The sequence below is a fragment of the Phalacrocorax carbo genome, chromosome 2 (assembly GCF_963921805.1).
Source record: "Phalacrocorax carbo chromosome 2, bPhaCar2.1, whole genome shotgun sequence".
Classification (NCBI taxonomy): Eukaryota; Metazoa; Chordata; class Aves; order Suliformes; family Phalacrocoracidae; genus Phalacrocorax; species Phalacrocorax carbo.
Window position 1 is genome coordinate 156,061,637 of NC_087514.1, and position 15,803 is coordinate 156,077,439.

At 47.6% G+C, this 15,803-nt stretch overlaps 2 protein-coding genes across 5 annotated transcripts in view; one reads left to right on the top strand and one right to left on the bottom strand.

Moving 5' to 3' along the window:
* The window catches only part of WDR37 (WD repeat domain 37), a 50,369-nt gene extending 49,019 nt beyond the window's left edge, over window positions 1–1,350 (bottom strand). For both annotated transcript variants that reach the window (XM_064444993.1, XM_064444992.1), the window contains exon 1: window positions 1,152–1,350. The gene's annotated coding sequence lies outside the window, so the exon portion shown is untranslated. The remainder of the gene's footprint in view (window positions 1–1,151) is intronic.
* Window positions 1,351–7,484: 6,134 nt separating this feature from the next.
* On the top strand, window positions 7,485–14,569 carry IDI1 (isopentenyl-diphosphate delta isomerase 1). 3 transcript variants are annotated; one of them, XM_064444994.1, is made up of 6 exons: window positions 7,485–7,857; window positions 8,266–8,343; window positions 8,507–8,670; window positions 9,684–9,776; window positions 11,388–11,518; window positions 12,656–14,569. In XM_064444994.1, the coding sequence occupies exons 1-6, from the start codon at window positions 7,718–7,720 to the stop codon at window positions 12,971–12,973; spliced, it is 924 nt and encodes a 307-aa protein (XP_064301064.1). In that variant the 5' UTR covers window positions 7,485–7,717; the 3' UTR covers window positions 12,974–14,569. The 3 variants fall into 3 exon arrangements, with proteins under 3 accessions (XP_064301064.1, XP_064301065.1, XP_064301066.1); XM_064444996.1 differs by having other exon boundaries at window positions 7,765–7,857; window positions 8,235–8,343; XM_064444995.1 differs by lacking the exon at window positions 8,266–8,343 and having other exon boundaries at window positions 7,488–7,857.
* The last annotated feature ends 1,234 nt before the right edge of the window (window positions 14,570–15,803 follow it).

Sequence of the window (15,803 nt, forward strand, 5' to 3'; positions counted from 1 at the left end):
AGGTGTACTCAATGACACTGAATCACTTCAAAGCTGTTCCACCAGTTCTTTACATAAATCTTCCATGAGTTACTGTTATAGAAGGCATACTTTAAAACACTATAACGAAAGAAACTTTGACAAGCTAGAAGATGTAACAAGAGAAATAAAAACACGCGTAGAAGTTTCTCTTTTCTTGCAAACACCAAGGTGTTCTTGAAGAACTGTTCAAGGCTTAAGTTGAAAAAGTTTTCCTCGTGTTTGCATAAGCACAATCTTTTTATTTAATTTCCTTCTACAAATGGAACCTAACATCTACTCAACCTCTGAATACGTTAAGCATGTTAATTCTTCCTTCAATTTTGTTTTTGCCATTTAGCATTACATTTTCACCATATTTAGACAGAAATACTGCAAATGGCTCTTTACAGACATGACTTTTACCCATCTCGGATGGTTCCAAGCCATCCTCCCACTGCCAAAGGCCAGATCTACCCCATCCCACCACAAACAGCGCTTCCCTTCCTCAAGCAGTCTTGCCCCACTTCAGGGGAATTTTTGCATTTCATTTTTACCCCATTTGTACACGCGTCAGCGGACCTGAGCTCGGTCTGTAATGAGGTACTACACTTGGCTTGTCCTCGGGATACGCAAGGGGCACGTAAAGTTGGCGCGCACAGCCTCCTCAGCCCGCACCCTCGGCTCTGCTGCCTGCAGACCTGGCAGCATCCCTGCAGCCTCGGGCTGGAGGCGTTCCGAAAAAAAAGCTTTAAAAAAATCTGCCAACCCGTAGAAGAAGAAGAAGAGCAGCTTATTTTCAGTTATTTCAGGTTTTAAGAAAGAACGTGCAAGTCATTTCACGCGTAAATGAAGCGGAACAGGACGGGCTCGGGGGGTGCCGAGGCCAGCGCCCCGCTTTACGCCACGGGCCTGGCGAGGCGGCGACACCGCGCCGGTAGCGCCCGCAGCCCGCGGCCCCTCGCTTCCCCCGGGACCCCCGAGACCCCCGGCCCGGCCCTTCCTTTCCCCCGCGGCTTCCCCGGCGCCGGGCCGGGCCCGCAGCCCCTCGGGGAGGAGCCGCCGCCGGCGGGGGGGGTCTCGGCGGACGGGAAGATGGCGGAGGGTCCGTGCCCCGCTGTGGGGAGCGGGGCGCCGCAGCCCCTCGCACTCACCTGTCAGCCACAGCCGCGGCGGTGGGCGGGGAGCGGCCGGGCCGCAGACGGCGAGGGAAGGAGGAGGAGGAGGAGGAGGAGGAGGAGGAGGAGGAAGGCGGAAGGGGGAGACGCGAGGGGCAGTGGCGGCAGCGACGAGCCCGGCGCCGCGCTCCGGCAGCGACGCGCCTCTCCGGTGAGGGGCCCTCGCGGCGACATCCGGCGGCGGGCGGAAGCGGCGGGCGGACCCCGATCGCCGCCATGGCGACGAGACGGGGCGGGCGATGTTCGCCGCCAGCCCAGCCGAGCCGAGCCCCCCGCCCGGGACGGCCGCCGGAGCGGGGCACGGCAGCCGATCTGGGGGGACGCCGCCAGTCCCAGGCCAGACCAGGCCCCGAGGCGAGCGGCGTGCGTCGTCAGCCTCACCGGGCTGCGTTCGGCCCGAGCTGCGGTACCGGGCGCGGTCCGGGCCCGCTGCCGGAGCGTGGCGCCAGCAGGCACCCCCCGGGGCAGCGGGCCCCGACGGGCCGCTGGGAACGGGGACAAGGGGCTGCGCTGCCACCGCCCGGCGCATCGGTGCTCGCCCTCAGCCCTCAGCCCCGCCTCGGTGCCAACTTAATGCTGAGAGCCAAAAGCTGCGTTGTGTTCCCTCCCGATACCCGATGGGACTGCGGGGGGCTGACGAGGGAGGCGACACTTTCCTGAAACGCCAGCGGAATTCCTTATTTTTTAATACAGAGTATCTAGAAAACACCGAATCTGGACTTTTCCTGCTGCACCCGCAGACTATAGGACAGAAACAGTGAATCAAAGCTAAGCGCTACATTCCATGAGAAGGCTGTTCACTTTGAAGCTTACAACACATAATTGAAATGGGATTAATTCCTTTCCTTATTAACACTTAGAAGAAACCTTCACGTAAAATTCTTATTCATTGTAGCAGATTGTGAAAGTCAAAAGAGGCCTTGCCTAATTATTTTCTCTCTTCCTGCTGATTATCTAGCTGCCTCAGAAGAGGTCTGTGAAAAGGCCACAAGAAATGAGCCTCGGAGTGAGGGCTAAAAATATTACATTTTCTTTTCATGTGCTTCCCAGCTACAAGTATGCCTGCCACCCTCGTTTGTCTTCATTTTCCTCTCTACCTCCTTTTGTGCAGTCGTGTCTTAATTGTGGCTGTATTAACACAGTCAAACATACTGTGTTTTACGTATTTACTAGCATCTTTGTCATCACTGGAGTTCAGTCTACAAGATAACCAGCATAACTGGGTGAGACCTTGCGGTAATTCTAGCCTTTTTCCTTCTTCAAAGCCCCCCAGAGAAGAAAGGAAGGGAGCAAAAGGAATAACTAAATGGCTTTAAGGAGAGGACAAGGGGGGAAACAGAACAGGCAAAAGAAGATGGACAAGAGGTAGAACAGAGTTGCCTGGGAAGAAGCCTGAACACGACCAAATGCCACTGTCTGTTGTTCTGAATACTCTTTATGGTTGGTGCAGTTGCAGTTATCTCAGCCATCTTAGCCAAGTCACAACTCCAGTTCTCAGCCATTCAGCTCCTAACTAAACATTTGTTTAAGCCTCTTTATTCTGACCAAAATTAATTTAATCCTAACATAATTCTACTGTACTATAACAGTTTTAGCAATTTAGCAATAAGTATCAAGGAAAAGCAAGAGCAGAAGAATCCACATTTGAGATCTCTCTAGGAAAACACTCAGCAACTTTCTTATCCTTTGGAGCAGCTCACTCTGTAGCAGCAGCAGGCAAATGCAGGGATCACCATTTTTTTCCTGAAGAAGAAATACAAAATAACTGCAGTAAGGAAAGACAGGTTTAAACAACTTTTCCCTTGATAAAGGGTGACTCTGACCTGAAAGTTAACAGCCCTTGTATGGATGCAGTTACTTTTTCATGAGAAAAGAACAGCAAGCGGCCTGTTGTCGCTCTTTCCCTGTTACTGGTTTGATTTTGTCATGGCACTACACAGGTAGCAGGCGCAGTGTAACGTATAGGAGCAAGTGCAGAACAAAAGACTGCACCTACTTTTCACAAACTACTTGTTTTAAAATGAGATGCACAGAGACCAATACAGGAGCCTAGGGAAATGGGGCAGTACTAGTTAGCACCTTATCAACAGCTAAGAAGCTTTTTAAATAAGCATTACAGTAAACAGAGTGACAAAAGTTAGATTGTCCTGGACATCATCACCCAGACCATCTGCAGCCCTTCTTTTCACCGGTGGCTGGACTTGAGGAGACAAGAGACAAGGCTTAGGAAACCAGCAACAGAACAGAGGAATAGTTGAATCCCTCAAATCAAGATTTTCCAAACTTGTAAAAGTAGCAGGACAAGGCAGAGCTGCCTGTCCAGAGCCCAAACCAAAAGAAAAATAGATCTAGAGAACAGGACTGAAGAGTTATTTCTTCTTTCATATAGGAAACCTCCCAATAACTCCTTCCTAAATTGAGGAAAACTACTCAGTTTCCGACAAAATTAATCATCACCTTATGGTGATGATTACAAAAACATTTGGAAGCCATCCATCATAGCACTCATTCCATCACACTTGAGATAGCAAAACTAAATGCAAATACAACATCCTACTTATATATTTGGCATACATGTATTTCGTTTTTACTACAAAGCCATCTGTCTTCTCTTAAGCGAGCTGAAGCCAACCCACTTTCCTGAAATAGGCCTTTTAAGGAAGAAGGGTCAAGCGACCAACAGCAGATTAGTTAGGACTGGGAGGGATTTACCTCCCAATTCAGATAAAACCCAGGCAGTTGTTTGCTCTACGCATAAGTGTATCGCTTAGACAAATGATTTTTGAAGAGCTATGACTCCAGGGCAGGAGCAGTCTTCTGAGAAGGATTCTTCAGGGAGACTGGGAACAAGGATAGCTCTATGGCAGAGAAGGGTGAGCTGGAGGCCTTAAATATCAGAACATGTGAGCAAGAAGCCAGGTTGAATGTGAAGGGTGGGAAATAACAAGCTTAATCTTCCTTGGCAAAGCTGAAGACTGAGGAGAGGTGTGTCTTGAGTCTATGTGTTCTAGGCTGCGGGCAAATCCCACGTTTGGTGTTTACTTCATCCTGTGGTTTACCATCTTCTTGTTTAACTTGCTGGAGAATTAAGGTATTTTTCTCCAGTTTGGTGAGGGTTGCATGTCCCTCTGCCTTATCAGATACCTGTCATGGTTCAGCCCCATTGGCAACTAAACACCATGCAGCCGGTCGCTCACTCCCCCCACCCCTGTGGGATGGGGGAGAGAATCAGAAGAGCAAAAGCAAAAAACCTGTGGGTTGAGGTAAGAACAGTTTAATAATTAAAATAAAGTAATAATAATGATGATGATGATAATAATAATAATGATAATATAATTAAAAGGAAAAGGGAAAAAAGCCAAAGCACAAACGACACAACCGCTCACCACCTGCCAAACGATGCTGCTGGTCCCCGAGCCGCGATTGCTGCCTCCCTCCCCCAGCCAGCTCCTCCCAGTAACATACTGGGCATGATGTTACATGATGTGGAATATCCCTTTGGCCAGTTTCAATCCACTCTCTTAGCTGTGCCCTCTCCCCTCCCGGCTTCTTGTGCACCCGGCAGAGCATGGGAAGCCAGAAAAGTCCTTGACTAGTACAAGCACTACCCAGCAACAACCAAAACATCTGTGTGTTATCTCAACATTGTTTTCATGCTAAGTCCAAATCACAGCACTATGGCAGCTGCAGTGAAGAAAATTAACTCTACCCCAGATAAACCCATGACAACTGCAAAATTCTGTCAGTGATTTGCAGCTGGCTGGATTTTCAGGTGAAATGAGAGACTTCCCAGTGGTGACAAGAAACTGCTTTTCCCTTGTTAGCAGAGTGTTTGGAAACAGCAGACTTCAGGAGGGGCATAAATTAAATCAAGTCTTAAATCAAGTGTATGTGATTTCAGACATGCTTCTGTTTACGCGGGGTGGAGAGAAAGTTCTGAGGTCTCAGTGAAATTCACAACATTATAAAAATGAGGATACTTTATTTTCAGCACAGACAGCTTGTTTGAATGTACAGGGCAGGTCTGGAGGGGAGCAAGACAGAAGATGATACAGGTGACGTTAAACAGCTGATCCTGAAAGTGTCTTTGGTTAAAGGCTTGGGAGGTCTCTCCCTTGACTGTTTTGTGCGAAGCGTTTATTTTGGCGCTCTCATCCTTTTCGGCTGCCTTTTTACCTCTTGTTGTCCACTGGGACTTCTTAGACGTGGTGCTCACAAGCATCGCTCCAGGTGAAGTGCTTTGTTTTTCTGCCCAAGAAAGGAACTACAGTTGTTTCTGGCAGTCGGGTTCTAAAGTGCCTGTATGGAAGTTCTTAATAGTTATTACTAGGAAAACAAAAATCTCTTCTATTTTCCCCATAATGTGCAGGGACATTGTCCCTATACATCCCTCCACTGTGTAGCCTGAACGTCACTGCATACATCTGCTCCTTGGTGTATGTCATGTGTCAGCTGTGCCCCAAGTACCGACCCAGCTCTGCTTTTCAGGGTAGCAGTTTCTGTTCCAACAGAGCTTCACTCTCGGGAGGGTTGGTTGTTAACTCTGTTGTCTTCATATGCAATGCTGGTTTGTACGTCCACCTCAGTAGTTAGAGTATTTTTCATAGATTTGTGTATTTGGTTACATGAGGAGAATGATAGAAGAAAAACTTGATGGACTTTTTTCATTTGGAACAATTAAACTAGCTAGTGATGGGTATGGTGATGGGTGTTCTCAGTATTTCTACAAAGCTCAATGTCCAGTTACTGTGTTTTCATGCTAAACGGTGACTCAGGAAAAAAAGTAATCTTTGTACATTTTAGTCCTTTCTCAAAGTCCATTATTATTAATGTTCTTGTGATAATGAATATTACATTTGTAATGTATTAATGAATAATACAATATTAATGTTCTTGTGTTTTCTGTGATTAAAGGGATATGCAGCAGCTGGCATATTCTTTTTTTGTTTTGATTTTTTAAACTCTTGCTCTCTGCTGGTTTCAAGTGGCTTCTGCTCAGCACACCTCCTGCCTTTACTCTCCCTTCATCAAGCTCTGCACAGGGGGAACCCCTGTGAGATACCCCATTTGTAAGATATTAACTGTCAGTTTGAACCTTGTGTTCTCCTAATGACATCTCTCGATGAAAGGCTGGCTGTCCCGATCACAGGAAAATCAAACCAGACTGAAATGCTAGAATGTGAGCTAAGAGGCAAACAGAAAGGGTGATGCCTGCAAGGCAGCATGTGAAACATCATTTCTAGGCCTTTTATGGAATTGAACCAAAAATCCCAATCTATGGACAGGGAATAAACCAGCAAAAGAAGTCTTGCTCAGAAGGTACTCAACTCTGGTGGTGTGAATTTTCTAGAGGCTGGTATTGAAGTTCCTCTGCCTTTAGACTGGGCATCTGTGCATACCTAGAACCACCCTGTCTGAGCAGTGTGTCATGATGTCCGGCCTACACTTGGTTCCCATCCAGAAACTGGGTGTTTCTTTCTCTGTCGCGTAAGAACTTAATGAATTAGGCCCGTGTCAGAGCTTGACTACCACAGTAACTGACTTCTGCAAACTGCAGCTGTCAGTGAAGGTGGGGGGACAACTGGCCAGCATTCCCCATCTCTGAGCATGCCAGGGGCTGGGATCTGTATGGCACACGCTCAGCCTCTGCAATTCAAGGGATGCTACTATAGAACAAAAAGAAACGTCCAAAATTAAATGTGCTACGGAGACTGCCAAAAAGCCCTGCGACCCTGTGCTCTCGTGGTGACGGCATCTGCCTGCAAGGGGGCTCCCAGACTGATCAGGAATTCAGTCCCGGAACCGTTTGCCACAAACACAGGCACATTTGGCGGAGACGGCGCTTGGGTGCGGCCCTCGGGTTCTCCTGGGTGGGTGAAAAGACGAGAGGCAGAACGGTAGCAACACCCACACCTCCGGATTACCGGGGGAAGACAAAGGCGCCTCCCATCTTTGCAAGCCGCAGCCACAGCACGTTGCAAGGCAGCTCGCTCCCCCGGCGAAGGCCTGGGGGCCGCTCTCCGGCGGGGCGGGGCGGGGCGGGGCGGGGCGGGGCGGGGCCCGGCCTGCACCGCCCCGGCCGGCGTACAGCCCCGCCCCGCCCCGCCCCGCCCCGGCCAACCCGCCCGCCTCCGCCGTGCGCCGGCGCGCCCCGCCACATCCCCGGAACCAGCGGGCCTTGGGGGAGGCTCAGCAGGGCCTCAGCGGTGGCGGAGGGCGTCCCGGACCGCGCCTCACCGTCGGACGGGCGCCCGCGCCGAGGCTCCCAGACCCTCGGCTGCCGCACCCTCGGCTGCCGCCCTCCCGCGCGGAGGCGGGCGCGGCTTCCCCGCTCCCGTTGGCTAGCTCGCCGCTATCCCCTCTCCCTATTGGCCAGCGCCTCCGCCTACCTGTGTTGCGGTTGGCTGCGCCCTCGCCTCTCCCCTCTGTCAGCGTTAGTCTCGCCTCCTGAGCGGCTAACGTCACTGCAGTGGGGCGATCGGGCGATACGGTGACGTGAGTGCTTGGGGGCGCTGCCATTGGCGGCGGCGGGGTGACGGGCGATGTGGCGCGTGCTGCGCCGGGCCGTTGCTGTGGGCCCCTGCGGAGCCGCCGTCCCTGAGGGGAGCTGGTGCCGCCGTCGCTGCTGCCAGCCGCTCGCCTCAGCCGCCGGCCGGAGCGGGGGGAAGGCCCGGGCCCAGAGGTGAGGCAAGGAGCGAGGGCCGAGGGCCGCCCCCCGGCGGGGGGCTGCGGAGGGGAGCGGGCTCGGCGGAGCGGGGGGCTGCGGGGGAGCGGCGAGCCCGGGGGCCGCCTGGAGCCCACCCGGGCAGCGCCCGCCACGGCGGGGTTTGGGTCTTGGTTTGGAAGTGGCTGGGGCTGCGTGCCCTGCTGCGGGAATCCCTGTCACCCAGTGCTTACCGGGGGCGGGGGGGGGGGATGCGCCTGCACGTGCTGCCTGGCGTGGGAAACGTAACGCGGCGTGAGTGCGTGAGCGTGCGGAGGCTGCGGGGCCGGGCAAGGTTTCCGTTCGTGCTGGGTGAAATTTGGAATTGGGTTTCTTATACCACCGGCCCGCCAGAGTGTTACGCTTGGCCCGTCTGTCCTGAAGCAGCGGCTGTGCGGAGTCTCAGAGAAACAACCCAAACCTTTCCAGCACCGTCACATCCCGTCGCAACACTTGGCCCTGCGGGTAGGACGCTTCAGAAATCCAAAACCATGTAAAACTCCCAAAATATAATTGGTGCACAGTTTACACTGTGTAATAAAGCCTAGCCATTTGATTATTTGTCACACTCTGCCCAGAACCTTATAGACCAAATTACTCTTCTTTTTGTTGTTTTTTTTTTTTTCAGTACAACATTTGCTACCATCACGATGCCTGAAGTAAACACAGATCACCTGGATGAGCAGCAGGTGCAGCTCTTGGCAGAGATGTGTATCCTTATCGATGAAAATGATAATAAGATTGGGGCGGATACCAAAAAAAACTGTCACTTGAACGAAAATATTGACAAAGGTACAGCTTGGTTACCTTCTAATTCAACTGTTAAGTTGCTTGAATATTTTCAGAAATGTAGTCGTGATTAAATTAAAGCCTTGATCTCAGGTGGGTATCGATCAAACCAGTGCAAGTACTTCCCCACCCCCCCATCCAGCTTACAGTATCTAATTTTAAAAATACTGCAGTGTGGGGGAACACACAATTGGAGGCAGTAGCAAAGGAGAGAAATGTGTGATTGTGGATATAAGCTGTATGCCTTGATAAATATTTTTTAATCACATTTTTATGATAAAATGCTATTATGGTATAGATTCCTGATTTATGTAGCTTTTTCTAAAGAATGCCGCTTATTTCTTTGCTGAGTTCTTTTCAACTACAAGAGACTTTGATTTTTAAGCAGTTCACAGAGAGTTCTACTTCATATACTAATAGGAAGGAGGTTTTTTTAAAATGTTGTCATTCTGACTGATTGTGGGTTTTATTTGAGGTTGGTCAGATTTGTGAATCTCTCACAGTAGTTTGCGATCTCCTTTTCCATACTTAGGGGAAGCACCTTCCTGAAGAGTGAGGAATAACAAATTCAAAAGATGCAGAAAACAGCAGTTGTACTGTTTTTGAGGAATTTTGTCCTTCTGCAATTCCTGAAATTCTTGAAATTCCATACAGCTTTTCAGGAATTTTTGAGTCATCTCTTTTCGATAGTAACTTTATGGATACTGAGCCCTCCTTAGAAGCTTGCCCAAATGTGCACCTTCAGGATGGTGAACTGACTGAGTTTAGTAGAATTCTTGTGTTGCATTGTTGTTCTTAGCACTTTTCTAATTTCATAATGTTTTGCATAAGCTGACATAGAAATCTAAATTATAACTGAGGTTTTTATCAAATCTTTGTTTCTTGACAAATATTAATTTTAAATTAGATTACCCAAAAATGAGGCCATTCTAAGCCCTTAAACTGTCTTCATATGTTTTTTCTCCTCTGTTCAATAGTTCTCTATGGTGATTTGTTTTTATTATTATTATTTTTAGGTTTACTGCACCGAGCTTTCAGTGTTTTCTTATTTAATACAGAAAATAAACTGTTGCTGCAGCAGAGGTCAAATGCAAAAATTACATTTCCAGGTTAGTACTGAAACACATTGTATTTATCAAAATGTTTTATTTAAATCAATATTTAAAAAAATAAGCCAGTCTAATCTTGCAGTATAACTTATTCTGAAGTTCTAGAATTTACTGCTTTGGAGAGGAGATACTTCTAAATACTTTTAAGAGTTCAAGATGTACTTATCTCGTGGATGAAGTACAGTAATGGGAACAGATTGTTCCCGGACGTGTTTGATCCTCTTTATGCAAGTGCTGAGTGTGTGTTTTTTATCTCCTCTGCTGCGAGATGTATTTATTAGAGGTGAAGAAATTGCTCTGGTAGCTGTGGAGGGTGTTGAATCCACTGGTAGAGACACGCAGTTGATGTACAGCAGAGCCCTGTTGCTTGGGAAGCAGTTGCACTGTGCTTCAGTGAGATACAGAATCATAGAATCATTAAGGTTGGAAAAGACCTCTAGGATCATCAAGTCCAATCACCAACCCAGCACCCCCGTGCCTCCTAAACCATGCCCTGAAGTGCCACATCTACATGTTTTTTGAACACCCCTGAGGATGGTGACTCAACCACCTCCCTGGGCAGCCTGGTCCAATGTTTGACAACCCTTTTGGTGAAGAAGTTCTTCCTAATGTCCAACCCAAGCTTCCCCTGGTGCAGCTTGAGGCCATTTCCTCTCGTCCTATTGCTTGTTACTAGGGAGAAAAGACCGACCCCTGCCTCACTACAACCTCCTTTCAGGTAGTTGTAGAGAGCAATAAGGTCTCCCTTCAGCCTCCTCTTCTCCAAACTAAACAACCCCAATTCCCTCAGCCGCTCCTCATTAAGACTTGTTCTCTAGACCCTTCACCAACTTCGCTGCCCTTCTCTGGACACGCTCCAGCACCTCAATGTCCTTCTTGCAGTGAGGGGCCCAAAACTGAACACAGCACTCGAGGTGCAGCCTCAGCAGTGCCGAGTAATGGGGCACGATCACCTCCCTGCTCCTGCTGGCCACGCTATTCCTGATACAAGCCAGGATGCCATTGGCCTTCGTGGCCACCTGGGCACACGCTGGCTCATGTTCAGCCAGCTGTCAACCAACACCCGCAGGTTCTTCTCTGCTGGGATAAAAGGTTGGCCAATCACAGTTATTCTACATAACTCATAAGTAATTTTTAATATACCTGAAGTGGGTTATGGGGGATCTGTCCTTTGAACACAAACATTAGCTACTTATTTAATTCTACTAATTTTCAGCTGGTCTTGAAGCTCTGGGAATATTTTCAATATTCAGTTGCATATAAACTCCCCAAAGTAATTTTAACTAACATTTGCAGGATAAACAACGCCTTTATAAACTGGCTGTCTAGCTAGATGCTGTCTTGGGTATGAGAAGGTGTGTGTTCACGCATATCAAACACTAACCTGCAAAGAAGTACTTGGTAGAGGCAAATCCTGGTGCAAAATATGTAAAGAAGAATAGAAGGTGAAAATGCCCTCCTTCCTCTCTGACCCGTCTCTACAAAAGAGAAACAAGGTTGCAACACATAGAGTAACTGTCCTACATCTCTGGGTTCTTGCTTTGGGTTTTTTTGGGGGGGTTTGCAATGCTTTGTACATGTCAAAAATATACTGATCCAAACCTCTTGCAGATTGTTTTACCAACACTTGTTGCAGCCATCCTCTGAGCCATCCGCTAGAACTGGAAGAAAATAATGCCATTGGTGTTCGGAGAGCAGCACAGAGACGGCTGAAAGCAGAGTTAGGAATTCCCATGGAGCAGGTAAAGGAAGGAGGGAGAAACAGGACTTCTTGCCAGTGTTTGCCAATTTACACACTAACTGCATCTGGCAGAGAAGGTCAGCCTGAAACCAAAAAATGAATTTAACTTTGAAGATGTGGAGAATGTAGTGAATTTGAGACCTCTTCACCCATATTCCAGAGGCTCAGAAGTTATTATCACTGAATGGTATTTTAGAGTATTCTGCTGCATGTACTAACAGAGAGCTGAAGAGTGAATCGCACAGCAGCGAGGATTGCATTCACTCAGGTCTGACTGTGGGTGTCCACGTTTTCCCTCTGGGCAGGCTGTCCTCCCTGCCCAGGGGAAGGCAACATGCCGTCCATCCTCCAGGCCGATGGCAGAGCACTGCAGGCGCTCTGTCCGGCCAGTGCTCCCGCAGGGCATCGCTGTCAGCTGCCACCTGCATCCATGTACAGGTCCCTCTGCAATCCCAGGTTTCCTATGGGAAGTAGGGTGGCCTGGGCATGTGGTGTTCCCTCCAGAGCAATCACACGGGCCGCTTCTGGTACCTTCCTTTCTGGTGGCCGTTTGGGAGCGCGCAGAGATAATTCAGTCAGCCGCTGGCTGAATTATGCTTGTGGTCAGAATCTCCTTCCAGGTTTTGTAAGTAATTACATTTGTGTGATGGGCCACGGGAGCAGCAGCGTGCTATGGGAAACACCATGGTTAGGTCGTCCCTGGAATTAATTACCTGGTCTGCATAGGTGCCTGGTAGATGAGGGTTACACGTGCTCTGTCAGTATGCGGTTCTGGCCTTGGCTTTAAGTAACTGTGAGGTCTTTTCCTTGGGAGGTGAGGGCTAGGTGCAAGTGCTTGTGTTCATCAGGGCTGCAGAAAGTGTGCCTTAAGGTCTGGTAAATGTTATTTAAAACTCACTATATAGAAGAAATCTACTCAAAATATCAGAGGGTCAGTCTGACTAGAGGAATGCTGTCATCGAAGTGCAATAATTATTTTTTTTTAATAGTAATTCTTTATGCAGAAGTACATTGCAGTTGTGCACCTGGGGGAAAAACAATTTTTCAGGAAGAGGGTAATAGCTGATAATTCTTCTGTTATGCCAGCAGTGCAATTATTCTGGTTTGGCACCGGTTCTGACAAGTGTTCTGGTTGTAGGTAACTCCAGAAGAAATCTCCTACCTGACACGAATTCACTACAAGGCCAAGTCTGATGGGATCTGGGGCGAACACGAGATAGACTACATCTTATTTGTGCAGAAGGACGTAGCGCTGAATCCTGACCCTAATGAGATCCAAAGCTACTGCTACGTGACACAGAAAGAACTGAAACAGCTCTTGGACAAAGCCGCCAAAAATGAAGTTAAGATTACTCCGTGGTTTAAGCTAATTGCAGAGACCTTTCTTTTTAAGTGGTGGGATAACTTATCTAACTTGAACAAATTTGTTGATCATGAAAAAATACACAGAATGTAAAAAATAGCTGGGGTAGAAGATGCTGAAAGCTAGCAGTGGTGTGTGGTCTCATTAACGCTATGGTAATCCATGACTCTCGAGTGCAGGAAAGTGTTCCGCCTGGAGCATGTTTAATAAGTAATTCCATACAGAGGTGGTTGTAGCCCATGTTTTACTTTCTCTCTTCACCTCCGCTTCCCCCCAGCCTGGTTCCGCTTGGGTGAGTTAAGCTTGATCTCGTGTAAGATGGGTAACGGTAACAGAAGCCCCCAGGTTCTTCTTTCTCCATTACCCCCGTGATGTGGGAGACCCTCAGCGTGTCTGTGTGTGCACGCGCCCAGTTTGCTCTGACTTCCGTGCGTGCGTACGTGTGCTGGCAAGGCAGTTTGGGCGCCTCCCGTCCAGCGTGCTCCGTAGAGCTGGTACAGCGATTCCCAGCCATACAGGACTATGCCTTCTAAAACAGGGATTGCAAGAGGTTGAGCTCTGCATTGATGTTGAGAAGACTAGTTGCCTGAACAAAAAACCCAAGTAGTTCAAAGTAATCAGGATGATTTTAATTGCAGAAGGCAAATCTCTCCAGCTACTGTACTCTAACCAAATACACAAAAGCTGAAGTTAATTGGACTGTCAGTGTGGACTGCATTTCCCTTTGAAGTGCTGCACTGCGTGTCATAGCTTTAGATAATAAACATCGGGGGCTTTGCTTGGTTTTTTGCCCACTGCCCTTTTCTGGGTAGTTGATGACCAAGTACTGGACAGCTCTTCTAAAAAAAAAAAAGTCGTAAATTACATGCAGTGTAAATGGTACCTATCTAATCTGGGAAGTAGGCTGCCTTTGGAGAAGGGCTACTCATTAAATGGCTCTTCTCTGTCTCCCAAAAAACAAAGGCATTTTTTTCCTACAACATCTACTGTAATAGTCATTCCTGGACAACTCAAACCCCTTGAACTCCAGAATTCAGGACTGACAATTTATGGGCTTACACCAGGTCTTAATTTCAGTTAATGAGAAATTGTACCCTAGCATAAGAGCCAGTCCTTTTTGATGTTGCTGTCAATTTCCAGTACCAAGAGTAAAATGGAAGGCTTTTTTTTAATAAGACAAATAATCAAGGGTGTCTCAGTTTGATGTAGTTTTTTGGGTTTGTTTGGGATTTTTTTCCCCCCAAAAAAGGTTAGTTGGGGTTTCTTAGCAGACTACTCCATCTAGATTTCATAAGCTAACTTCTCCCAGAGGCGTCTTGATGAAGCAGGGTGTTGTTCGTGCCACGTCTCCTTGCACTAAAGCAGGGCTGTCACTAGCCAGTGTCTGGTTTCAAGGTGACACTAAATTTTTCCAGTGGTTAACATGTTTCTCCTCCCCCTCACCACTGTGGCTGCAGGACTGAACCTTCCTGTGCCAGCACCTCCAGTGGTTCAACGCTCACAGGTTGTAGAGCCAAGTTCGTTGTACCTTGACCTGATGTATTGTCTTGAAGCAAATAACGGTGAGAGATCAGTAACAGCTCTCCTGAACTCAGTGCAACGTTACCCAAGTAATGTATTTGAGTCCTTTTTAAATATTTAAAATACAAGATTATCTGTAAGAAAATGATTAAAATACCTGACCTAAAACCTTGGACTGTTGTTTTCTTTCCAGGCTTTGAGGCACCTGGAGAATAATCTGTCACTACTATGCTATAAACAACAACACACCTGTTAACCGTCACTGAGGCAGCAGGGCTGAGGGAAGCAGGGCATGGATTTATTTTTACAAAGTTCCACTTTTCTAGTCCAGTGGCCAGCTTGGAGCAACATCCCTGACAAAGCACATCCCTGCAGTAGAAATGATGTGCATAAGGAAGCTGAAAACAAGGTTCTGCCAAACAGTTCTTCAAAATCCCTTGAAAGTTCTGACACTGAAGTTTTTCTTGACATGGAACTCCTTTGCAGCATTACCATAGGTTTTTAATACCAAATTTATTACACGAAGTAGATGAGGGAGGCAAGATGGATTTACATGTCACACTGCGATGCGCTACAGCTAACATCTGAACACTCTTCTTACCCTGTTGTGTTTAAAAAAAATGAATGGTTCTTCCCCCTTACCTTTTTGGGTTTTTGTTTTTAACATGCATATTTCATTGGATTCCAGTTTAATCTTAAAAATTGTGCATTTTAAGTGTATTGTTCGGGCAACATGTTTATAATGCATAGTTTTACTAACCTCTAGATGACTAACTCCTACCTTGTTCTTCACCAAATAGGGACAAAAAGGGATTATTCCACATTTGACTATATTTCTGCCTTGAACATAGACAAAAATGTGGTGTATCAGCTCTGCAGAGAAAACGGCTCCCTAAGCAGAGGATGACAGTAGCAACTCAGGACAAAATTTCAGTCCAGTCCTCGTTCTCTACATATCTGAGATATTAACAATCTGAAATATCGGAAGTTGCAAGCTGTCACCTTCCCTGCCTGTGCTGTGTGGGGCTATTACAGATGGCCGGTCAGTACTGAAACTGCAATTATTGGTCCAGCTCCAGGCCCTGATCAGCTCAGTGAAGTGGCAGTGTTCCTCCTGCTCCTGCAGAACGGGCTCGGTGCACGCACACTGGCTCTGTGCAGCACGCGTCAGTCTCCCGGTGCTTCCCCACCAAGTTCAGCCTTCCCCTGCAGCATAAGCTCATCACTTACTAGACAAAGAATTACCTTGCACACAGAAAACCGAACCTTACTCACACAGTACTGCACAATGCTGTGCATTCTTAATTCTGATGGTAGCTTCATTAATAAATACTTCACATTTCTAGACCTAACCTCATTTTAAATTAGTTTTACATAGAACTTTAAATGCTTTATTGCTACA